Source organism: Myotis lucifugus, unplaced genomic scaffold (assembly GCF_000147115.1).
Source record: "Myotis lucifugus unplaced genomic scaffold, Myoluc2.0 scaffold_953, whole genome shotgun sequence".
NCBI lineage: Eukaryota > Metazoa > Chordata > Mammalia > Chiroptera > Vespertilionidae > Myotis > Myotis lucifugus.
This window is the reverse complement of record NW_005872001.1, coordinates 41743-66871: the sequence shown is the minus strand read 5'-3', so window position 1 is coordinate 66871 and position 25129 is coordinate 41743. Positions and strand designations below refer to the sequence as shown.

Sequence of the window (25129 nt, the reverse complement as noted above, 5' to 3'; positions counted from 1 at the left end):
AAATCATCACACCTCTGCAAAGATCACCATTGTCAATATTTTGGTTTGCTGTGTGGTCTTTTTTAGTAAAGGACATATTGTAGCTTAACACCATTACTCATTGGGGAAATGCAAATAGAACCACAATAAGATACCACTAGGCGCCTACCGGAATGACTACGGTGAAAAAGGCTGACAATGCAAAGTGTTAACGAGGGGCCTGGCCAGTGTGGCTCCGTGGGTGAGGGCTGACCTGAACCAGGAGGTCTGATTCCCAGTCAGGGTACATACATGCCTGGGTTGTGGGCTTGACCCCCAGTAGGGGGAATGCAGGAGGCAGCTGATCAATGATTCTCATTATTTATGTCTCTCTCTCGCCCTCTTCCTCTCTGAAACCAATAAAAACATTTCTTTTTTAAAAAGTACAATGTGTTGACAAGGGTAACTGGAACTCGTATCCCTTGCTGGTGGGAATATATTTCAACTACTTTGGAAAACTAGCAATATCTTCTACCGATGCCTTACCTCATGACCCAGGAATTCTAATCCTGTGTTTGTTCTCAAGAGAAATGAGTACAGATTTCCACCAAAAGTTATGGCCATGGCAACATTATTCTTAACAGACCCCAACTGGAAACAACCTAAATGCTCATAACAGGAGAGTAGCTATGTCAGTTGTGTATCTTTCTATAGTGGAATACTATACAACATTAAAAAACACAAAGTATTTTTACATGTGTGCTCTGATTATCTATATACTAGTGACCCGGATTCGTGCACATTGAAAGGATATTAATTAGAAGGTGGCCCGTGGGGTGGGACTGGGCAAGATGGGCCGGACATGCCCTAGAGCAGTGATGGCGAACCTATGACACGAGTGTCAGAGGTGACACGCGAACTCATTTTTTTGGTTGATTTTTCTTTGTTAAGTGGCATTGAAATATATAAAATAAATATCAAAAATATAAGTCTTTGTTTTACTATGGTTGCAAATATCAAAAAATTTCTATATGTGACACGGCATCAGAGTTAAGTTAGGGTTTTTCAAAATGCTGACACGCGGGGCTCAAAAGGTTCGCCATCACTGGACTAGAGCCAACCTCCCGCAGTCCCTCACCAGCGTCTGCGGAGTGAGTGGGGTCCCTCCAGCAGGTGGGGTCCCGCAGCCTGGCTTGCAGGGATCGGGCCGAAACCGGCTCTCCGACATCCCCCGAGGGGTCCCGGAGTGCAAGAGGGCACTCGGCACAGTTGCTGTCGTACAGGGTGGGGAATGCACTGGGCACTGCTCCTCATCCCTGGGCTATCAGGCTGGCACATGAACAAGGCCGTGTGCAATGGCAGGGTCACAAAACAGCAACAGCCAACAGTGATCATCCTCTGCCTCACATGGTTACAAATGTTTCATATGGTTTATAGCAGGGGTCCTCAAACTACGGCCCGCGGGCCACATGCAAATACAAATATTGTATTTGTTCCCGTTTTGTTTTTTTACTTCAAAATAAGATATGTGCAGTGTGCATAGGAATTTGTTCATAGTTTTTTTTTTTAAACTATAGTCAGGCCCTCCAACGGTCTGAGGGACAGTGAACTGGCCCCCTGTTTAAAAAGTTTGAGGACCCCTGTTTATAGCATGGAGTCCTTACAATGTACCCACTAGGAGGGCACTGCTATCGTCTCGATCTACAGATGAGAAACGTAAGTCACTCGCCTGAGGTCACAGACCTAGGAGGTGGTGGGAGCCAGGACACCCCCCCTGATGGCCCGGGTCATGCCACTTGCTCCATCGTCCAGAAAGGGCAGTGCCTCACCCCGGCCGCACCGCCGGGACGATTCTAAGAGGAGGCTCTCGGGGACCTGTCTCCTCCTGCGGCCGCCGTGGTTTGGGATGTAACTCAGGTTTTCTCAGTCTTATGTAAAGCGTGCTCTATAAACGCAACTTCAAAATGGACTCCCTGGCCCGGGTTCCGCTGCGTGGCCAGCCCTCCCCCCGACCTCCTCCTGTGGCTCAGAGCCAGCAGCTGGAGGCAGGGGATCCAGGTCGCCAGGTTTGCACCCAGCTTTTGCCACCAAACCCCAAAACAGGGAGTATCTTGCTTCAGGCTTCACTAGAGTGTGAAGTACTTCAAGCATCTTTAGGGATTTGAAAATTCGTGAGTGCGAAAACTTATTCATTTATAAAATGGCCTCATTATTTGTTAATTCAGTTTTTGTAAAATGCAGCTTCTCAGCTCAGAGTTTTAGGTCCAGGGACACTGTATTTTAAAATTAGCTCCATGGTTTCCAAAAAGGCCTGGATCTGACTCTTTCTTAGTACCTCGTTAGGTCCACCTGCCAGTTGGCTGAGGGGTGGGTGTTCCCCTGGGGCTGGTGGAGCGGGTGAGGCCAGGCTGAGCACCCCGGGCTGTGACATCAAAGAACGCTGGGGCCCCCACCCTCTCCGTGCCGGCAGGGGTATGGGCAAGTACACTGGGGGCTGGGTCTTAACAATCTAACCTCACTCTGTTCAGAGAGAAGCCAAGAGTCCCTCACTGGAGAGAAAAAGTTCTGGGATTTGTCTAAACCCAGTGGCAAACTCTGTTGGCCTACTTTCAGAACACGCCCCGAGTTCAGCCACCTCTCATCACCCCACCGCTGCCCGCCTGGTCCCAGCGTCACTTCTTGGCTGGGTTATTTGAGCAGCCTCCTCGCTGGTCCCCCTGCTTCCGTCTTTGCCTGGTGCAGTCTGTTCTCCACAGCGAAAGCAGCCAGAGGGATTCTTTCAAAACCTACGTTGGACCATGTCATCCTCCGATGGCTTCCATCTCATTTAAAGTAAAACCAAGTCCTTGCATGACCTACATGTAGGTCCTACTGTCTGCTCCCTCTGACCTCATCTCCACTCTTCCCTCCGTGACCTGCTCCAGCCACACTGGTGTCCTCACTGTTCCTCATCCTCACAAGGCAAGCTCCTGCCTCAGGGCCTTTGCACACACTGTTCCCTCTCCCTGACACTCTACTTCCAGGTCTTCTTCCTCACACACTCGATTCCAGGGCCACCTCCCCAGACAGGCCCGTGGGCACCCCCTCTAAAGCTCACCGCCCACCATTCCTTCCTCTACTCTGCGTAACTTTTCCTAATACACTTATTGCCACCAGACAGTGTATTACACATGGGTATTTTTTTTTTTCTGTTTTCATTTCACTTTTGTATCCTCGGTGCCTAGCACTGGGTCTGGTATGTATTAGGTACTCAAAAATATTTACTTATTTTAAAAAATTCCTTATTTACTCTAATAAAGCCACAGAAACTCTGGGTATCAATGTCCTCAATGGTAAAAAAAAAAAAAAAGGGATAAAAGGATGGTTGTGAGAATATATATTTATTTAGAATTTATTTTTTTTATTATTATTTTTTAATATATTTTATTGATTTTTTACAGAGAGGAAGGGAGAGAGATAGAGAGTTAGAAACATCGATGAGAGAGAAACATCAATCAGCTGCCTCCTGCACATCTCCTACTGGGGATGTGCCCGCAACCCAGGTACATGCCCTTGACCGGAATCGAACCTGGGACCTTTCAGTCCGCAGGCCGACGCTCTATCCACTGAGCCAAACCGGTTTCGGCTATTTATTTAGAATTTAAATTTATTAATTTTGAAAGCCTTTTTAAAAAAATCATCTCAGACATACAGAAAAGCTTCAAAATAGTAAAACAAAAATATACTCTTCACCAACGGATCTTCAGTATTAACATTTTACCACCGTTCCTTCATCACTCTCTCTCTGTATATCTATAAAATTATTCTTAAATATGTTTTTGAATGTGTAATGTACAAAGATGATTCAAAGTAAACAATGAAACATAAATCTCCCTCCTTCATTCTAACACTTCTCTTCAGCCCAACTGCTACCAGTATATTCTGTCAGAAATATTCTTTTTTTTAATTGAATTTTTAGGGTGACATTGATTAATAAAATTATATGTTTCAGGTGCACAATTCTACAATATATCAGCTGTATATTGCATTATGTGTTCACCACCCCAAGTCAAGTCTCTTACCATCACCATTTATCTCCCCTTTTCCCTCTCCTACCACTCCCTGCCCCTGATAATCACCATACTGCTGCCTATGTGTCTGTTAGACAGATTTGATGCATTTACAAACATATATGAATGCGTGTCCATTTACATAGCATAAATTTTATCCCCACACATGCACTTTTTTTCATGCAAAGCACACCATACTCACTGTTTCGCACCTTACTATTTTCACTCGACAATATATTTTGAAGGTCATTCCATATGGGTCCACCTGGCTCTCTCTCATTTTCCTCACAGGGGACCATTGTCTGGGCGTATCCGAGCTTGTTTAACTGGCTCCCAGTTCCCTGGTGATGAACACGCAGGCTGTTCCCGACCCCCTGCCGCTACAGGCCCTGTTGTAATGACCAGCCTTTCATGTTGTCCTGTGGACGGCACCTGTAGGACCAGTGACTAGAAGGGAAATTGCTGAGTAAAAAGTTTTCTGCATTTTAAATGTTGGCAGAGTTCATCACATTTCTTTTCATGAAAGACACACTAGTTTGTGTTCTTTCCTTTTTTTTTTTTGAATGTTTAAAATACTCCCCTGAGGATAGGTTTTTATTGGTTTTAGAGAGAGGAAGGGAGAGAGAAACATCGCACGGTTGCCTTCCCCTGACTGGGAATTGAACCTGCAACCTTTTGGTGTATGAGACGATGCTCCAACTGAGCCACACCAGCCAGGGCTGTAGTTTTATTTTTTTTCTTTTATTCCGAGTCAAGATAAACATTTTTTCATGTGTTTAAAAGCCAGCTGATATTTTCCCACCATGAATTGTCTCTTCATACATGGTGCCAATTTCTCTAACGCATTACTGGTTTTTCACTGACCTGCAGGGACTCATAAGGAGGAAATTAGTTTATTTTCTGTGATGTGAGTTTTTATTTTACAGTTTGTTTGCCTTTTGAGTTATCAACGGTGACTTCTTTTTGCTATTCAGTCATTTTATTTTTTATTTTAAAAATATTTTATTTCTTCAGGAGAGAACACTGCACCTCCTCCTCCTGGTTTCAGGTGCTGTGCACATTCAGAGAAACTTCTGCAGTGACGAGCTATCAAAGTGGTCCCTGAAAGTATGGTCTTAGTTGTTTTATTTTAAAATTTCTATGTAGTTGGATGTCTCAATCTTTTCTTTTATGGCTTCTAAAGCTTTGTACTGTGCCTGGAAAGGCTTTGCCTGCTCCAAGGTTATTTAAAAATCACCCCAGGATTCCTTATGGTATTTGTTCAAAGGCAGAGAGAAGCATAGAATGAGCCTGTGGTTCCCACCAGCTTCAACGGTAATCAGAGCAGGCCAGGGCCAGGGCCAGGGTTATTTCATCTGTGCCGCCCCACCATTCCCCCATCCCTTCATTATTTTGAAATAAATCCCAAATAACAGAATTATATGATTTTTTAATGCTTAAATTTTTGACCCATATAAAATTATTTTATTTTTAATGTGTATATATATATATATATATATATATATATATATATATTTTATTGATTTCAGAGAGGAAGGGAGAGGGAGAGAGAGAGAGAGCCATCAATGATGAAAGAGAATCATTGATCAGCTGCCTCCTGCACGCCCCACACTGGGGATTGAACCTGCAACCCGGGCATGGGAATCGAACTGTGACCCTCAACCACTGAGCCACACTGGCTGAGCAACCCATATAAAATTATTTTAGAGTTAGAACTCCAACTTTGTCTTTTGCAAATACCTAAGCCAATCTCCCAATGGTTTATTGAATAAGTCATCTTTCTCACTGATTTGAAACATGCTCCTTTATTATACACTAAATTCCCATGTACATATTTGAGTTTATTCCTGTCTATTTTTTATTCTGTACCATTGATTCACCCATTTCTATTCACGCTCTGGTACCACATTCTTCTGATAGTTGTAGCTCTACAATACAGTTTGGTATTAGGTTAGACTGTTCTCTAAAACAGGAGTGGGGAACCTTTTTGCTGCCAAGGGCCATTTGGATATTTATAGCATCATTCGCAGGCCATACAAAATTATCTACTTAAAAATTAACCTGCTGCCCGGCCGGCATGGCTCAGTGGTTGAACGTCGACTTACGAACCAGGAGATCACAGTTCGATTCCCCGTCAGGGCACATGCCCAGGTTGCGGGCTTGATCCCCAGTGTGGGGAGTGCAGGAGGCAGTTGATCAATGATTCTCTCTCATCATTGATGCTTATCTCCTTCTCTCCCCCTCCCTCTCCCTCTCCCTTTAAAGAATAAAAATAAATAAATAAATAACCTGCTATATTTGGGCAAACATTTAATTAACTCACTCCTAATGCCTTGGCAGGGCCAGAGCCAGTGATTTCGCAGGCCTTATATGGCCCTCGGGCTGGACGCTGCCCACCCTGCTCTGAAAGGTGATTTAGCTGTAAGCCTCCCTGGTATTCCATGACCCTGCCCGAGAGTGAGGCCCTGAGGTAGGGCACGGCGTGCGGCTTCCCAGCCAGCACTGGCCTGCACTGTGCCCATTAACACCCTGGCCGGGATACGCCATGGCATCACCGTGGCAACCAGAGGCAGCGTCCAATCTCTGGCTTGGCCATCGAGGGCTGGGTGACCGCAGACAGCCCACCTCGCTGTCCTGAGCCTCCACTTAGATCAGCGGTTCTCAACCTGTGGGTCGCGACCCCTTTGGGGGTCGAACGACCCTTTCACAGGGGTCGCCTAAGACCATCGGAAAACACATATATAATTACATATTGTTTTTGTGATTAATCACTATGCTTTAATTATGTTCAATTTGTAACAATGGAATTGGGGGTCACCACAAATGAGGAACTGTATTAAAGGGTCACGGCATTAGGAAGGTTGAGAACCGCTGACTTAGATGGACTTCCCTCTGCTCTGCCTGCTCCAAGTCCGAGGATTCTAGAGCAAGGGGCCTCGGGAGAACCAGGCCACATTATGAAAGGGTAACAGTGGCCACTTCTACAGGAAGTCTCAGAGATCAGCACAGGAGATCAGCTTGCTGGGAGCGGAAGAGAGATGAAGCAAGAGGCAGGACTGTTAAGAGTCCTGCGCGCGCGGGCTCCTCGAGCAGGCCCAGGAGGCCCAGGAGGTGCAGGAGGCGCAGGAGGCGCAGGAGGAGCAGGAGGCCCAGGTGGTGCTGCGGAGTCTGCAGGTGGGAGTGGGAGCCGCCCCCGTGGCGATGCTTTTCTTGGAGGGATGAGGATGGGGGAGGCAGCAGGGCCCCCAGCCAGCTCGATGACAAGGATGCAAAGGGCTGAGTCCTCTTTTCTTGTGAATGTGGGGCTCTCTCTGGTCTAACGGAGGGCACCTGGGCAGGAGACGGGGTGCATTGCCTGCCTTTAAATGTCATGTGACCCTGGGCAGCTCACCTGGCTCCTCAGAGCCTCTGTTTCTCTATCAAGTTGGAGGGAAGAGGGGTGAGTGGACCAGAACAAGGCGCGAGGGGGCTCTCAGCCCCCTCGCCTGGACAGTTAGGGCCTGTGACTCGCTGTCATTTGCAGTTATTGCGGTGAGGGGGTGCGCGCGGACCCAGCCCCTCACCCCTTTGGTGAGAGAGTGATGGGGATGGGGGAGGCCCCGGCACCTGCAGACACTGTCTTGTGACTCTGCCGCCGACTTCAAACTTTGCCTGATTTCTTGGGGGAGGAGTGAGGGGAGAGGTCGGGCTGCAGGGTGTGCGATGTGTTCCTGGTCACGAGGGGGCTTCTGGCTGGTGAGGGAGCGAGGGAGTGAGGGAGCGATGATCCAGGAGGGGGAGGGGTGCTCAGGGGGTGCCCCTGCTGCTGACTCCGAGGCCTGTGGTTCTGAGTGACCGAAGGGCAGGGACCTTCGCCCGGGGCTGCGAGGGCTGAGGGGCTGTGGTGAGCACCAGGCTGGCTGGTGGGAGCTGCTGCGGGAGTGTGAGCATGTGCGGCTGAGGTGACCGAGGGTGTCCCCCTGCCTCTGATGGCCGTGCCTGGCCCTGAGGGGCACAGACTGCTCCTGGCGGGGGCCGGAGGCTCCTGGGGGGACACTGCTCTGAGGGTGCCACCGGTGCTCTGGGCAGTGCTGGCTGCAGGGCACCTGCTGTCCCTCTGCCCAGGCTCCTGACGGACAAGGAGGCGGCGTGGCTCCTGGGAGGGAGGGCGGACCGGCTCCCAGGGCTGGTGCTGAGGCAGCCAAGAGGGCTGGGCGCTGCTTTCACACCAAACGCCCGCTGGGAGCTGGGAGCTGGGAGCTGGGAGTGGCCAGGGCGGTGCAGCTGGGAGCTGCCCCCAAAGGATGTTAAGAGCGTCCGGTGTCCTGGAAAGTGGCCGCAGGGAATGGACTTCAGGATCCTACCTTCCCTGACGTATGGAGCTGACAGACTCCGCCCTGTGGCCCCACATCACAGAGACTCTTCCCCCAGCACTGCGGTTCTAGAAGCTTCCGCAATGGGAATGTTATCATCTGCCTGTATCTCCTTCAAAGGAAGTGGGTGTGAAACTCGAGTTTCCAAATCCCACAACCGCAAGTAAAGCCGCCCCTCTGCCCGCCCATGGGGCGGTCACACCCACGGCTGCTCCGCGGGCGTCTGTGACTCACCGATGGGCCTCCTGCCGCCCAGAGGCATCTGTCGGGAAGTGGTCGTGGGGGAAGGCCGTCCCATGACCACCCAGGGGAGCGGGCCTGGCGCTGGTTCTCTGAGGCTTGCAGCCGCCCTCCCTCCCTCCCTCCTCAGTTTCCTCATCTGTCAAGTGGGTATAAATCGCGTCTGTGCAGTACCCGGCTTCTGTGAGGCTCAAATGGAATGTCACCCTCTCCACGTTGTCAGCACCATCGCCGTTGCCGCGTCACCAGCCGTCACTGTGGGCTGGGCGGCGGCGAGGCCTTCTCCTGGGTCACAGATGGGACAATGTCACCGGATGCGGACCTCAGTGAGGCTCGGTCCGGGCGGTTGGGATAGAGCAGAGAACAAAAGGGTAAACTTCCGACTCCCAGGAGGCTTGTGTTTCCTGAGAGGAGATGGAAATGACACAAAATCGGATAAAAGACTATCTGGGAAGGTGACAAGCGCTCAGAGAAAGTGAAGCCAGAAGGGGTGGCGACTCACCTTTAAGGATCTCACCTAGTCCTCACCGCAGCCCCGTGGTAAACACGGCTCCTCTCACGTTCCCGTGGGGAAACCGAGGTACAGGATGCCACGTGGCTTGCCCGGGTCACTCTGGCCAGCGGCAGGACGGAGAGCGGAGCCTGACTCCAGAGCAGCGGCCTCCTCGCCTCCTGCCGGGGTCAGAGGGGTGCACTGCTCCTCGCTCACCGCCTGCTCGCCACCTGCCGGGTCTGGTCACCGCAGTGCAGTGCGTGCTGGCTCTGGGGCAGGGGCTGGGCAGGGGGGTCTCAGAAGAGGTGCTGGTCACTGCTCGGGGGGGGATTGGTCCCATTGGCCAGTCCGCATGGAGCCGATGCTCCCACAGTGGCCGCTTCCCAGCCCGGGGTCAGGCAGAGGTGCCCCGATGGGCTCACGGCGCCGAGCCCGGCCCAGCACCGCTGCAGCTTCACATCTATGACCGGAAACAGACTTTGCAGGCCCTGGAGTGGCAGGCAGAGAGACGGGGAGAGGAGCGACACAGGTGGAGACACACAGACAGGAAGAGACGGAGACGACTCACTAAAGCTTGGGGGCCTCCGGGGGTGAGGATTGCTTCATCCACGTCCTGTGCACCCCGTGTGAGGAAATCCGCCCACGGGCGCTGGGCCAGTGGCTCCTTCCATCTTCCCCGAGGCAGGCTCCCTGACCCTCACTCAGCCTGTCTGTGACCTTTGGCCCCAACAGACAAAGCCCGGAGGGGTGGCTCCTGCTGCCTCAGTTTCTCTGCACTTGCTGCTCACTGCTCCTAAACCCCACCCACCCCTTCAGGGCCAGGCCAAGCCCCACGGCCCACAGGAAGCTGCCTGGCCATTTGCACATCAATCCCTCTCACCCCATACATTTCTGTACCCTGGACTTATTCCCTCCAGGGCAGGCCCCCGACTACCCCTTCCACACCCCAGCCTCCCCTTCTCCTGCCCTGGGGCCTCACGTGGACAAAGCCTTATCCATCAAAATCCTTATTAATTGACTGACTGACCTAAGACCTTCAATGACAGAAGAAAGGACCCTAATGAATGAATTGGACGACACTTACTTGAGCACCTACTATGTGCTAAGGAGCTGAGGATAATGTGGAACAAGGTGCACAGTGACATCCATAGGGGAGCCCAGGGCATCGTGGGGCCACAGACAGGGGCGTACTGAACCCCTACTTGAAGTTGGGGGTGGGTGCAGGGAAGGCTTCTTGGAGGAAGCAGAGGGAGGAAGAGGTGTCAGCTAGGTGAGGGGGTATGAGAGTCTGGAGGTTGGGGCACAGGGACCAAGGGTGGGAGGGAACCTGGCCTCCTGGGAGTGGGGAGTGTTCGGAGGGGTGCTGTGGACTGCGTGGGGTGAGGGTGGGGAGTGGAGGGGGGGCACATTCTGATTCCTTGGTGGGCGTGTGGAAAGAGCAGAGAAATGGTGTTGAGGAGAAAGCAAGGCTGGAGGCAGGTGACTGAGAGGGAAGAGGCAGCTGTGGGGGGTCCCTCCCCTCGGGGAGGGGGAAGGAAGTGAGCTGCAGGAGAGCGGGAGGGACGACTCACCGGGTGCTGCTGGCCCTTCAGACGTGGGACTCGGGACGAGCCTGTGTAGCCACGTCAAGGCCTAAACCGGAACCTGTCCCGCACGGGGCCTCCTTATTCAACAGTCGGGGAAGACCCTGGGCCGTTGAGCAGAGATCTGAAGAGGAGGGTGCGGGGAAGAGCATTCCAGGCCGAGGGAGCGGGAAGGGCAGGGCCTGGGCAGGCTGTGCTGGAGGCCAGGAGGCCTCAGGCAGGGCGGCATCACCCATGGTGGGTTCTCTCCATGGCTAACGGGGAGCCAGGGAGGGATTGCAGCCGGCGGTGACCGTGCAGCAGGCAATGATCCCTCGCCATTCTCTGTCCCCAGGTCAGAGCAGCATGGAGGCTGGGCACAGAGCCGCCCGAAAAGGCCGGAAACTGGGCTCCAGCCGGCGGCGGCAGATACGGGAGCCCGCTGCTGGCCAGGATGGCCCTGTGGCTCCAGAGTCCTGGCCCTCCCAGGCAGCGGAGGAGCTGCAGGGCTTCTTCCAGGCCTGTGGTGCCGCGGAGAGGGGCTTTGTCACCCGAGAGGACCTGGCGGTGAGTCAGAGGCCCCGTCCCTCCCTGATCCCTTTCCAAGGCTCGCGCCACCCAGGACCACAGGGCTCGCCTGCTCTTTCCCTTTCTTCCATCTAAACTTTGACCTCAGAAAAGGCTAGGAATTTGTTTATACTAATGTGCAAATGACTGCTAAGGCTCCGTGTGTTACCCTCTTTCAGAAACATTTACATTTTGACAAAGGGAAGGACTTTAAGCCAAAGAACTAACTTGCAAATGATGTAACTTTAGGCCCACCGAACAGGGAAGTCTAGCTTAGAGGCCTGGAAATCAAGCCTTGTCAATGATCGGAAACTTGAATGAAACATAAGGTCAGCCATGGTCGTGTGTCCCGGTGAGGAGTCTTGGGCTATGGCCTAGACCAGATGGACAGATTTTTAAAAAAATATATATATTTTATTGATTTTTTACAGAGAGGAAGGGAGAGGGATAGAGAGTTAGAAACATCAATGAGAGAGAAACATCGATCAGCTGCCTCCTGCACACCCCCTACTGGGGATGTGCCCGCAACCAAGGTACATGCCCTTGACTGGAATCGAACTTGGGACCCTTCAGTCCGCAGGCCGACGCTCTAGCCACTGAGCCAAACCGGTTAGGGCAAGGACAGATTTTTCTTTGGATTTTCCTCACTCCCTGCACAGGGGCCTCTGTGGGCTGCTCGGGTCTGGCTGGGCCTGCTCCTCCTCCCGATGCTGCTCCCTGCTCCGGACTTTGTCCTTCCCCCAGCAAAACTGCCCTTCCTATCCCCCAGCCTCAGCCCCACAGCAGGTCTGAATGGCCGATGTTCAAATATAATTTTCAAAAGGATAACAAAAAAGACTTTGAAGTAAATATAAAAATCAGCCCTTATCGAAGGTCTTACCTAATTAATTATTGTTACTAATTAAGAAGGGATCCAGTAAGATGTTCCGGTGAGTTCAAAGAGCATTTGAGGAGCTCTTTTGATTTTTGCGATATTTTTAGGCAATTTGACAGAGGAGCATTATGATAAAATTGCTGAGTTCAGTTTTAAAAATGACTCATGTCCAACAGCCATCAATCTTGGGGGACATCTATTCTGCTAGGCAGAATGACTTCCATCTCTCCTGGACAAAAACCTACAAGTTAACAAGTAACCCGAAGTCTGGGACTTTGAATTAAAGGTAAACAATGAGATGAACTAAGTGCATTCCTCTGGTCTGTACAATGCGCTGTCTACCTTGTTCCCAAGTTTCAGGCTTTTACAACCTCTGCTTGTGGCTCTGCTGTCCAGCGTGACCATCTGCCCCAGTTTGCCCGGGGCTGGCGGGTACCAGGGATGTGGCCCTTTCCGGACTGAAGCTGGCCACCCGATGTCTCTCCTAAGGCTCTCTTTCCACCAGCTTTTGTCTGCAGCCTCTATAAATGTGAGGGGCTTTCTTCTTGGGGTCCCCAACTTTTCTAGGGTCCCCCTCCTGCCCAGAATGGCCTTCCTTATCACCTGGCTCCTAGGAGGGCTTGGCAGGCGTTGGCTCCGTCTTCCTCACAGTGGACTTGTCACACCTGATTGGATGCCAATCACCCTGCAATATGACACTACAGTTACGCAACTGATTTATCTAATCTAGCTCCAGGAAAGGAGGACAGATTCTTACTGCACCTGTGTGAAGGGCGATGTTGCCTGGAAAGTAAAAGTACTGGTTTCTAAATCAGGAGGGGCCCGTGGGATTCAGATACCATTTAATAAGTTTAATTTCAGTTTACAAAAGCCATCACCTACTAAACTGAAGGTTAGAGACAGCTCCAGAAGACAGGACTTTCTCATAGGTCCGTAAAAATAATACCAGCGATGTTCCCAACAAATACCACGACCAGATTTCCCTGGACCCTTCACTCGGTTCCGTGGAACTAGTTCTTGTTCTGGGGGACCTTGGAGAGCCGGCCGCTGCTGGGCTCAGGCTGAAGGGCGGTGGCTCGGCGTCCCGCCCCAGGGGAGCGCCTGCAGCGCGGAGAACGGGGCGCAGTCCCTCCCCCAGCTTCGGGTCTGTCCTGCGGGAGCACAGACTGTGGCTGCAGCTGTTCACTGAGCCTCGGGCAAAGCACACGCTTACTTAGGAGGGAGCCTGAGCAGCTGTGGTTATCTGTCACAGGAACTAATAATATCAGAGTGGAGGAGAGCCAAGCTCTCTACTGGGGACAGAGCTATGCATAAGGGCTGACCAGCGTTTCCCCTGAGGTAGCGACGGCGTTGAACAATCTCCATGGCCTTCCGGTACAGCATGCAACTTCTGAAATAGTTGTGTTAGTGGATTTTACCTCCATAAACAGCCCAGGAAAGGCCACCATCTCTTCTGAGTTGATGTTCTTCCTACAATGCTCTTCTGTTTTGCACCCAAGCCACGTTTAATACCAGATTTTATTACAGGTTAAAGCCTCAGTTTTCATGTTCTTCTACAGGCAACAAAGATTACAATACTTTTTATTGATCATGATCAGCTTATCTTTTAGAAGCAGGTGTTAAACACAATTGTATTAATTAATCTTAATGAACTTAAAAATTTAAACTCACACACACACACACACACACACACAGTACACCACGTCTTCTCCATCCATTCGCCCATGAGGGGCGCTCGGGTTGTACCATGTCTTGGCTGCTGTAAACAATGCTGCAGTGAACACAGGGAGCATTTATCTTTTCGAATTCGTGTTTTCATTTTCTCCAGATAAATACCCAGAAGTGGAATTGCTGGATGATATGGTAGTTCTATTTTTAAAAATTTTGAATAGATTTTTGTTTTTAATCCTCACTTGAGGATATATTTATTGATGAGAGAGAGAGAGAGAGAGAGAGAGAGAGAGAAGAGAGCGAGAAACATTGATGTGAGAGAGAAACAGCAATGGGTCGCCTGCCACATGCACCCTGACTGGGCATCGAACAAAAACCTAGGTATGTGCCCTGACCCAGAATCGAACCTGCACTCTTTTGATATATGGGACGACGCTCCAACCAACTGAGCCACCTGGCCGAGCTCTATTTTCAGTTTTTTGAGGGACCTCTATATTGTTTTCCATAGTGGCTGCACCAATTTATGTTCCCACCATGACTGCACAAGGGTTTCCTTTTCCCCACGGCCTCACCAACACTTGTTATTTCCTGCCCATCATGCTCTTAGAATAGTGGTGAAGTATTTAATAAATATATGGAAAGATATCCTGAAGTTTCTTTTTTTCTAAATTTAGGATCTGATATTGGAAGGCAAAATCAAAAGAGCTATCAGAGAAATGTGGCCACAAGTTTAAGGCAGGCTCATGGGAGCCTGAGAAATAGTACTGCTTGGTTATCTATTTAATCAAAGTGACGAGAAAATACCATCTTTCGGAATAAACATAGAAGAAGGTGACACAATTGCAAGGGTGTTGAGCTCTTTCGTAAGAGAGGTACCTTAGGTTCTTGTTTTTTTAAAAAATAGAATATGATAAAGCCAAACATAGCAGAGGGGATTTTTCTGATGAGAAGTGGAATCAGTTATCTGGGCAACTTACACAGAAGATAAATAGTAACCTCTTTCTAACCCTTGCTAGGGGCTCAATTTATAATTTTAATAGAGATGGAGCCCAATTCTAGTTTTGCATTGATGTAACACAAGGGAGTTTCACAAGTTTTGTTATTTATTTATTTATAATATATTTTTATTGATTTCTGAGAGGAAAGAAGAGGGAGAGAGATAGAAAAATCAATGATGAGAGAGAATCATTGATCGGTTGCTTCCTGCGTGCCCCCTACTGGGGATGGAGCCCACAAGAGCATGTGCCCTTGACCGAATCGTACCCGGGACCCTTCAGTCTGCAGGCCGATGCTCTATCCACTGAGCCAAACCAGCTAGGACTTAATTTATTTTTAAACCCATCAAAACTGAGGCAAATTTGGTAAAATGTTAACATATTTCATAGCTAATTTTCAGACTCGGGTATTATAAATCAAGGCAGAAAGACTCCCGTTCAGTAACCTTCTATGATTCTCTATCCATTCAGGTTGTGGCCTTTATATTTTTTCATGTTCTGGAACAACCGGACACGTTAAGACAAAAACCACTTCCTTTATCCCTTCAAGACAAAAACACACCCCATTTTCCTTGCAGACACAATGGGTTTCTCTGTCCCTAACGTTCCTAGTATAGTCTCAAACACCCGTAGTGACTACAACTTTTAACCAAAGTAATTAACCTCGGAATGAACTGGGGGTAAGTAATTGAGATTATACAAGCATTTCAGCAGACTAGCAGAGCTCACAAGGACACCTAACACGACTTTCTGCAGTCACACATGTCCCTTGCACAACTTTAAAAAAAATTGTGATAAAATTCACCTAACGTAAAACTTACCATTTCAGTGATATTAAGTAATTCACATTGTTGTGCAATCATGACCACCCATCTCCAGAAGCTCTTCTTCCCCCCAGTTGGAACTCTGGGCCCATTAAACACTAACTCCCATTCTCCCATCTCCCCAGTTCTACTTCCTATCTCTGTGATTTGACTACTACAGGTCCCTCATATAGGTGGACTCATACAGTGTTTGTCCTCAAGGTTCATTCACGTTGTAGCATATTGCAGAATTTTCTTCCTTTTTAAGGCTGAATAATATTCCATTGTATGTATCTACCACCTTTCATGTATCCGCTTGCCCCTTGGTAGACATTTGAGTTGCTTCCGTCTTTAAGCTATTGTGAACACTGTTGCTCTGAATATAGGTTTACAAATGTCTACTTGAGTCCCTGCTTTCTCTTGCACAACTACCTAAAGTGTCAAAAATGAATTCACTCATTAACATGACCCAAAGATATAGCTGCTCTCCAGCACATAAAAGTAAGAAGTAAAAAGACACAAGCTTACAATTATGCTTAGCAATTAAACTTTTAGTATTACATTTTCTTAATTAATTTAATATTCATTCAAGTTTTTCATGTTACTAAAAATCTTGGAAAGTATGTTTAAAATGACATACTACAAAATATAAGTACTGTTGATATAAAATTTGTTAGAATAATTAATCAATTTAGTTGAACACAAATTTAAATTGTTATAATCTTTTTCTTCAGATGTGCACAACTGGGTTTAACTTTTCTCTCTTTAACAGATTTTCTTTTTTATGTACTTGTTTATTTGTTTAATTTTTAAATGTATTTTTTATTTTATTTTAAAGAGCGAGGCAAGGAGAGGGAGAGAGAAACATTGATCAGTTGCCTTCTGCATGCACCCCCATCAGGGACCAAATGTATAACCTGGGCATGTGCCCTGACCGGGAATCAAACCAGTGACCTTTTGGTGCACGTGACGATGGTCAACCAACCAAGCCACACTGGCCAGGGCATACACTTGTTTATTTTTATTGAATTTATTGGGTGACATTGGTTAATAAAATTATATAGGTTTCAGGTGTATAATTCTAACATTTTTATAACCCTAAACATTATGTACAGATAATGTTAGCTTAAGACAAAATCAGTAAGACAAAATAAGAAGTGCAGGACATTCAGATGAACTAGTTTCTTCACAAAAAAATAAATCCAGGCCTTAAAAAAATAAAATGTATACTTGTATTATCTATATAATAAAGAGCCAGGGTTGTAACAACCATTGGGACTTCGACCAGCACTGACTGTGGCCGCTGCAGGCACCCCGACCCAGCACTGACTGCCTAGGGGGCTGCGGACCAGGCCCGGAGAGAGGCCTGCAGAGAGAGAGGCAGGGTCTGATCTGTAGCCTCTGTGGCAGCTGTTGATCAGAACTTGCCTCTCTTTCTCTCCCGGCCTGGCCAGCAGCCCTGCCTCCATTTCTCTCCAGGCCTCCACCAGGGCTGCTGATCAGCCCAGCCTTTCTGATCAGGCCCCATTGATAGGCTCAGAGATGCTGACTGGCATAGAAACTGACCAATCAGAACAAAATCTGGGTGAATGTAAGGAGCCAATGGCTGCCTAGAGGGGGAGCTTTTGATGCTGACTGGCATAGAAACTGACCAATCAGAACCAAATTGGCTGGCAGGGGAGGGCAGTTAGGGGTGATCAGGCAGGCAGGCAGAGGCAGTTAGGGGTGATCAGGCAGGCAGGCAGGTGAATTGTTAGGAGTCAGTGGTCCCAGATTATGAGAGGGGTGTCTGACCGCCAGTTTAGGCCCGATCCCACCAGTGGTCGGACACCCCCCAAGGGTCCCGATTGGAATGAGTGTAGGCTGGGCTGAGGGAATCCCCCCTCCGTGCATGAATTTCATGCACTGGGCCTCTAGTATTTAATATAAAGCAGAGAAAACACAGATATAACTATTATCTGTGTCTTGTAACCCAGATTTAAAAACTAATCTCATTTGTCCAAAGATTCACCTTAATTATTGAACCTGGCTCCTTAAAAGTTTTCTGAGCTAACAACTTCTTGTATGGGGGACTTAAAAAAAAAGCTGAGCACATCTAAAGCATAGAAATTTGGTTTCTTTATTTCCTCTGACTTCTGGAAACATTAGATTTATATAGACACTTAGCTGTCTCTACAAACCAATCAATACAGAACCCCCGGACTCTAAGCTATTAATACCTCCAGAGGTAGGAAGTTATTTCACACCCACAGTAAGAGTTAAGGCCTCTCTGATTACGGATGATGTAGACACACAAACATAGAGTGACTCTGACTTTATTTTTACGACTCCAGCCACAGGTCAAAAGTCAGCACAGAGACAGAAAAACTCACCAGTCCAGGTCTCAAAAGCGGCTCTCCCTCCCAGTGGGAACACAACCCCTAACTAATGCGCGGTCACACGTAGAAAAGCAAACACTGCCGCCACCCACAGAAGAGGAGCAAATCCGACTTTCTGTTGTCTTCCCCACCATCGCTGCCACCAAATAAAAAACACAAATTCCGCAAAAAGAAAACTAGAGACACAGAGTCAGCGAACTTAAAGCTCGATCACACTCAGGACTCCCTCCGCGCCCGAAGTGCCTGCTCACTTCCCCAGCAAAGCAGCTTCCTTGGTTCCGACAGCCGAGTCCATTGGGCATCTCCAGGAACCTCCAAAACTGTCCAAACGTAACTTCCAGGAAGGTACACTCATGCCCCTTAGGCAAAAACTAAGATGAATCATCGAAGATTTATTTAACTCAATAATTGAGAGAGGTTATGAATGGTTGAAAGAGCATTTAAAAAGCTAGGTAATTTAACAAAGAAATGTTAGAAATGCTGAGTTGGAGTCTTAAAAGCTGCTTAATGTCCAATAGGCCGTAAATCTTTGGGGTCATCTGTTCCATTGGACAGAAATGACTTACATCTCTATCAGATGAAACCTACAAGTTAACCCGTGACTTTCTCTAGTCTGGGCCCTTTCAGCAGCTCCACGAGATGAATTCTGTGCCTTCCTCTAGAAGATGCTTGGGGGCTTTTGCCCCTGAGGAACATGCTGTCCACCCCGGGGACTTATTTTCAAGTTCCAGGTTAATTTTTGGACTCCGATAAACACAACCTGGGGCGGATTCCCCACTGTCCTTTATCAGGGTCCTTAAGGGAGGAGGCTCAGGACAGGCAAATGTTGCTGTAGGAGGGAGGATGGGGAAGGTGTGGAGAAGTTCAAGGCTCTGCTGAGGCTGCCTCGGACAGGGTCCGGGTCCGGGAGCCTCAGGGCAGGCTCTGGCTCAGGCTCAGCAGGCCGTGGGACTCCAAAACCGGGGAGAGGGAAGGTGGGGGTGGCTGATGACAGACGCCTCTATGTTTTGAGGATGGCCCAGTGGGAACAGCACCCAATCTACCCCCTCCTTGCAGGTGGCCAAGTTCAGCTTCCTGGGCAGCGAGGAGGAGCCGGAGATGATCTTTGACTGGGTGGATGTGGAGCGGAAGGGACACCTCTCCCTGGAAGAGTTCAGCTCTGGGCTGAGTAAGTCCGTCCCGGGAGGAGGCGCTGAGGGGGCTGGCCGCACGGGCAGGCATCGCTGCAGTGAGCCCAGCACGGGGCCAGGCTGGGCTGCCGGACAGGCAACAGTGACACCTTAGCAACCAGGGGACCCTCACAGCACCCCCGAGGGAGCTCAGGGTGTGGAAGACAATCCTGGTGACTGTGGAGACGAGGGCACTCAGCCTGGTGGGAAGGCAGGTGGTTTGAGCCTTAAGACTCTAGCCCAGGAGATGGGATCGCTTCCTCTCCCACCGGCCAGAGCCGTTCTTGGCCTGGGGGTCCCCTCAGCACCCCCTTCTCTAGAGAGGCTGCCAGGCTTGCTTTCTGATGCCTCCCTGTCTTCTCCCCAACAAAAGGCTTCCTTGGAGCAAGAAGTTAAGCAACCCCCTCCCCATTCTTGAGACCCCCAGGCCTTGTTTCCCTCTGAGGAAGTTCACAGCCCGGCTTTGGAGGGAATTTAGGTCCCGGGGGCAGCAAAGGGTGATAGTTAGGGGGTGGGGCTTCCCAGGCCTTTAGTCCTCACTGAGCAGGGCTACTTCCACCCCGCTTCTCCAGACAGGCCCCAAAGGACCTAGAGAGACCAAGACCAGAGGGAATGATACTCCCTCTTCTCCGGGGTGGGGGGGTGGGGAGATGGGGGGGAGGCTGGCCCAGGGAGTGGGAGGTGTGGTGTCCTTCGAGACCTGCAGAGCCCAGCTGGCCTTACATTAATGCAGAGCCATCTAGGGTTCTCAGTTTGCTAGTCTCCAAAAGTTTGACGGGCAACAGAGAGGGAAGCCAGGAATCTGCATATATAGGTTGGGGCTGCCCAGGAGGTGGGTGCTCTGGTTCTGGTGATTGGGAAGCCGGGAGTAGGGAGGGGGGATTGGTATTTGGAATCGGGGGTGGGGGCAGAGGGAACACTGTTGTCCATGCACCCCCAAGGTCCATCTTCCTATCAGTATCCAGTCCTGCCCAGCACCCCAGGGCTGCCCCTGCCTGTGCAACACAATCTGCACCCCTTCCTGGGCCCACAGGGCAGCACCAGCCAGACTCTGCCAGCCTCTTGGCTCACTCAGTGCCACTCGCCTCCTCTGGTGTGCCAGTCTGTTTCCTACTGCAGGGCCTTTGCACGTGCTGTTCTCGCTGCCTGGAGTACGCTTCCCCAGGAAGGCACATGACTTGCTTCTTCTTGCTACTCTCATCTCGGTTCAATGTCTTCAGGGCACACCTAACCACTCGCTCTAAAGTAGCCCCCAGTAACAATGGAAATGGTCCTGTTTATTCCTTTAGCTCACTTAGCAAATTTACTTTTTAAAAAATGTGTCCTTTTCAGCACTCACTACAATGTCAGTTCTACTAGGACAAGGATTTGGGCCATTTTTGTCCCCAGCACATAACTATTCTGTGCTCAACAAATATTCTGGGTGAACGAAGAATGTGTTGGCCTCCATGGAGCCGCTGTGTGGCTTCCAGCAGCTCTTTAGGCCTCTCTGGGCCTCGCATGTTCATCTGTAAAATGGGCACAGGGCTGCCGCCAGTAGCCTCCCTGGGCTGACATGAGGAATGATGAACACGGCCCTGTAGAAACGTGAATGGATATAATTATTCCCCAAGAGCTGGAGCAGGGCAAGGTGAGGGGTCAGGGGCTGAGCCCAGCCCCACTCCCCTCCTTTCTGTCCCCCTCTGTCCACAGAGAGTATCTTTGGCTCCAGCCCGAGCACCCAGAGGGTCCGCGGAAGGAGGCCACTGTCGTCCAAGCGCGGGTCCGCGGCCACCAGCTTCCCGGTGCTGGAGGAGGCGGACGCGGAGGAGAGGGAGGCGTTTCTCGCCTTCATGGAGCAGCTGGGGGGTGACCACTCACTTCCTGAGTAAGGCCAGCACAGTGTGTGTGTGTGGGGGATGGGAGGGGGCAGGTCGGGCACTGCCAGTCCGTGTAGGCGAGGCCTCGCCTGGGCACAGTGTGAAAGTGGGAGAGAGCTGGGTGCAAATTCTGGCTTGGCCACTTGTTAGCTGTGTGACTCGGGGCAAGTGGCCTAACCTCTGACCTGCTTTCCCTGGCTGCGGAGTGAGGTAGAGCTTTGGGGAGAAGATAAGCCCAGGCCCCGCCCCCTGCCCTGTCCCGCCCTAGAATCTCTCCTCTGGAGGGTTACGAGCTGGGGCAGCCTCCCAAGGGTCCTCACATTCTGAGGGTGCCTTTCTTAACCCAAAAAGAGGGTCCCCACTTGAGCGGTGTGAGGACGGTGATGCCCTGGGTTGGGAGATTTGGAGACAGGGCGTTCCCTCCTAACTGGCTCTGGTTCGGGGCTCCTGGGGTTTACTCGCTCAAAGAAGGGGGGCCCTGCCTAAAAATGCCCCTCCCACACCCCCATCTGCCACTGGGGTCAGAGCCAGCAAGGGGGTCGCTGCCCCAAGGGCTGTGGGAACGGCTCTCAGAGGGCAGGCCCAGGTTGTGGGGCAGGCAGGGTGGGACGCAGGTACAGGCTGCAGGGCCAGGCGTGGTGGGAGCCATCCGCCTCCTTGGCAGCTTGGCCTGCTCTCAGCTCTCTGGCATCTGTCTTCACACACAGCAAGTGCCAACCATGTGCCAGGCCCCAGCGGGTGCTTTCACTGGGCGCGTCTCACTCTCTGGAGAACTTGCTGGGCAGGTACCAGCCGCCCTGCTTTACAAACAAGCCCAGAGAGGGCATGGTACTTGCCAAAGATCACACAGCTAGGGAGTGGGGGAAGAGAGAAGGCAGCCGAGGCCCTGGGCCGGCAGGCTCCCAAGTCCCCCTCCCCACACTTAATCACCAAACCACAGAGAACCAAGGTCCTGTGGGGGTTCAAGAAGGGAGAGGGCAGCCCTAACCAGTTTGGCTCAGTGGCTACAGCGTCAACCCGCAGACGGAAGGGTCCCGGGTTCGATTCCGGTCAAGGGCACGTACCTCAGTGGCAGGCTTGATCCTAGCCCCAGGTTGGGGTGTGTGTGGGAGGCAACCCATCAATGTGTCTCTCACACTGATGTTTCTCTCGCTGTCTCTCCCTCTCCTTTTCCCTCCCTTCCACTCTGTCTAAAAACCAATGGAAAAATATCCCTGGGGGAGGATTCAAAAAAAGAAGGGCCTCTCCCTGGGCACACCTGGGACAGATTCCTGGGGGGCGAGGCATTTGGCTGCACCTACAGAGGTCAATAGGTTTTGTAGCCCAGCTGCCCCAGTCTCTCGGAGTGTTGCCATTCACATGGAGAACGGGCCCCCCTCTGCTTCCTGGGCCCCCTCAGGTCTAATCTCTGGCTCCCCCCTCCCCAGGCAGGAGATCTGGCAGCTGTGGGGGAAGCTGAGGCAGGAGGAGCCCCAGCTGGCGGGCAACCTGGAGGGCTTCCTGGCGCAGATGACCAGCCGCCTGCAGGAGGCCCGGGCCGACAAGGAGGCTCTGGAGCTGACCCTGAGGAAGTGAGTGGGTGGGGGTTCGCGCCCACTGGGTGTCTGCATGTAGTGGGAGCTCTGCATGTAGCGGCTGAATCTTAATGGGAGTCCCTCGGCTGCAGAAGGATGGAGGCCAAGGCCACGCAGGGCCTGGAGGCTGGGATGGGCGGAGCGAAGCTGGAGGAAGGGCTGGCTTCGGGGGTGTGGGGAGGACAGAGTTTGGCCTTTGTCCAGAGTGGGATGCCAAGTGTGTGTTGGTGCAGGGCCACTGTGGCAGCCAACTCCAGGAGCGCCACTCACGTAGATGGCAATGCATGCAGCAGCCCTGGGGTTGGCATGGGCACAGCTCTGCAGGGGGGCTGAGCTATGGAGGCAGGGGGATGGTGACAGAGGGATGTGGGGACAGGGTGTGAAGTGGTGGGGACCATGTGACAGGGCCAGGGGACCAATATCTTGGCGATGGCTATAGGAGTCAGGTGATGGGATCCGCGTGACCAATGTCAGGGGTGTGTGGGTCAGGGGCTGCCATTGGGACAACTGTTTCCAGGGTAACGAGGGTTGGGGATCCCTGACCAAGCTAGCTGAGCAGTAGATGGACTCCAAACCAGGTCCAGGCTGCCTCTGGCAGCAGCAGGGCCCGGGGTCGCTGAAGCGCTGCCCGGCCCACCTCCCACCCCTTCCAGGCGGGACTCTGACCACCAACGCGAGGTCCAGCAGCTGTACGAGGAGATGGAGCAGCAGATCGGCCGGCAGAAGCAGCAGCTGCAGGCCAAGGTGGGCTCCCGGCAGCCTGCCCTCCCCTGCCCTGGACCCCTCTGCTGGCCCAGCCGTGGGGCCGGTGCCCGGCCAGTGTGGGGTGGCAGGAGGTGGCTGGGTCCTCTCACACCCCTGACCAGGAGATGGGGTGAGGAGTGCCGAGCCCCGTCCCCTCTCTGCGGGTCTCGCTCTGTCCCCTGGGGCCGGTCCCCCCCTCTGGGCCTCGGTGTCCTTGTTGCCACAATCCAGGCCCGAGCCAGGGAAGTTGTCCTGAGACCCCTTCCGCTGGGACCCTGTGCCCCAGGCCCAGGGGGAGGTGGAGCCTGGCTGGGTTTTAGACGCTGCCGCCCAGGGCCTGAGGCCTCTCTCTCCTCAGAGTGACTCCCGGGACCTGGCCCTCAGCTCGCAGATGCAGGAGGTCCTGGAGGCCAAGGAGCGCGAGGCGCAGCAGCTGGCCGAGGGCCAGAGGGAGGTGAGTGCGGCGGCCCGGAGCCCGGTCCCTGAGGACTCAGACGCTGGCCCCCCGCCTGAGGATCCATGAGGGTGGCCCCTGGGAAAGGCGTGGTGGCCCTTTCTGAGGTGAGCCAGGTAGGGCAGCGGGAGCACGGGGACAGGAGCCAGAAGGGGTGGGTGCAAAGCCCTGTGGTTCCAGTGCAAATCTGAGGAAATGCCTTGGCTAGCCCGGCCTTAGTTTCTCTGCCTGTGCAATGGGACTGGCCACATCTATTGCACCTCCCGGCTGGTGTGTAACACGAGGCGATAAGTGGAAAGCGCTGTGGAGCAGGAAAGTGCAGGGCAAACCCCAGGCCTCGCTGCTGGGGAGGCTGGGCCGGAGGTGGTGTCCACTCTCGTCTCCGTGGGCAGCTGAGCGGCCTTGGGAGGTTTCTAACCTCCCCGAGAAGGGGGGTTCAGAACTCTTGCCTTAGAAAACCCGGCGAGGTGCCCGGTGCTTTACCCATCATGGCTGTTCCTGTCTCTGAATCTGACCTGGCTCCCGGGCAGAGGATCTGCTGCCCTGACACCAGGTCTGGTAGCTGATGGTCACTTCCTGGTCTCCTTGTGGCTGAGCCTTTGGCCTGAGACCCTGCCCCCCGGTCTCGTCCTTCAGCTTCTAAACCACCGACCGCGGTAACTCACATCTGGGCTGTCGGACACCAGCTGCTCTCCCGGCGCTGCCTTGGCTGGTGCCCCAGGTGCCCCCGAGGCACCAGGCCCCTCCTGCCGAGGGAGAAGGTCGGACTTCCACGTGGGGCCATAGTGTCCTGTCCCCCCTGAAGCTCTGCCCCAGGCCCTTCATCCCTTCACCCAACAGCTAGTTAGGACGCACTATGTGCAGGGCAGTCCCAGGTTCTGAGGGACATGACAGACAGCCTCTGCCCACGGAGTTTTTGTCTGGTCAGGGAGACGGAGGGTAAAACAAGCGAGGAAAACCTACAACATATCAGATAACAAAGTGCGGAGGAGAATAGAGTGAAGCCGGCCGGGGACAGAGGGTCTGATAGATGAAGACATTGGAGTAAAGACCTGAAGAAGGTGCGGGGTGGCCATGTGATGAGCGGGGAGGAGCAGCCAGGCAGAGGGAACTGTGAGTGCAAAGGCCCATGCGCTGCGAATGTTCAAGGATCAGCAAGGAGACCTGTGGCTGGAACAGGGGGGAGGGTGGCAGTGGGAGAGGAGGTCAGAGATGTAACGGGGGGGGGGGGGGGCTGTGCAGGGCCCCGGGCCATTGGAGGGCGTGGGCAGCAGCTCTCCGTCTCCCAGTCGAGGGACTGGCTGCTGGACCAGGAGCTCCCTGCAGACAGATGGAGGGCGTGGCCCCACAGGCCGGCCTCCTGGCCTTGGCAGTTTGTGTTTCTGCA

General features: G+C 52.0%; 1 protein-coding gene across 1 annotated transcript in view; it reads left to right on the top strand.

The window, feature by feature from the left end:
* The first annotated feature begins 10959 nt into the window (after positions 1 to 10959).
* Positions 10960 to 25129, top strand: part of RAB44 (RAB44, member RAS oncogene family) — a 30154-nt gene continuing 15984 nt past the window's right edge. Inside the window, exons 1-6 of the mRNA XM_023747707.1 lie at positions 10960 to 11221; positions 18999 to 19110; positions 20804 to 20978; positions 22398 to 22541; positions 23198 to 23288; positions 23647 to 23795. Coding sequence (XP_023603475.1) covers positions 10982 to 11221; positions 18999 to 19110; positions 20804 to 20978; positions 22398 to 22541; positions 23198 to 23288; positions 23647 to 23795 — 911 coding nt within the window. The 5' untranslated portion in view covers positions 10960 to 10981. The remainder of the gene's footprint in view (positions 11222 to 18998; positions 19111 to 20803; positions 20979 to 22397; positions 22542 to 23197; positions 23289 to 23646; positions 23796 to 25129) is intronic.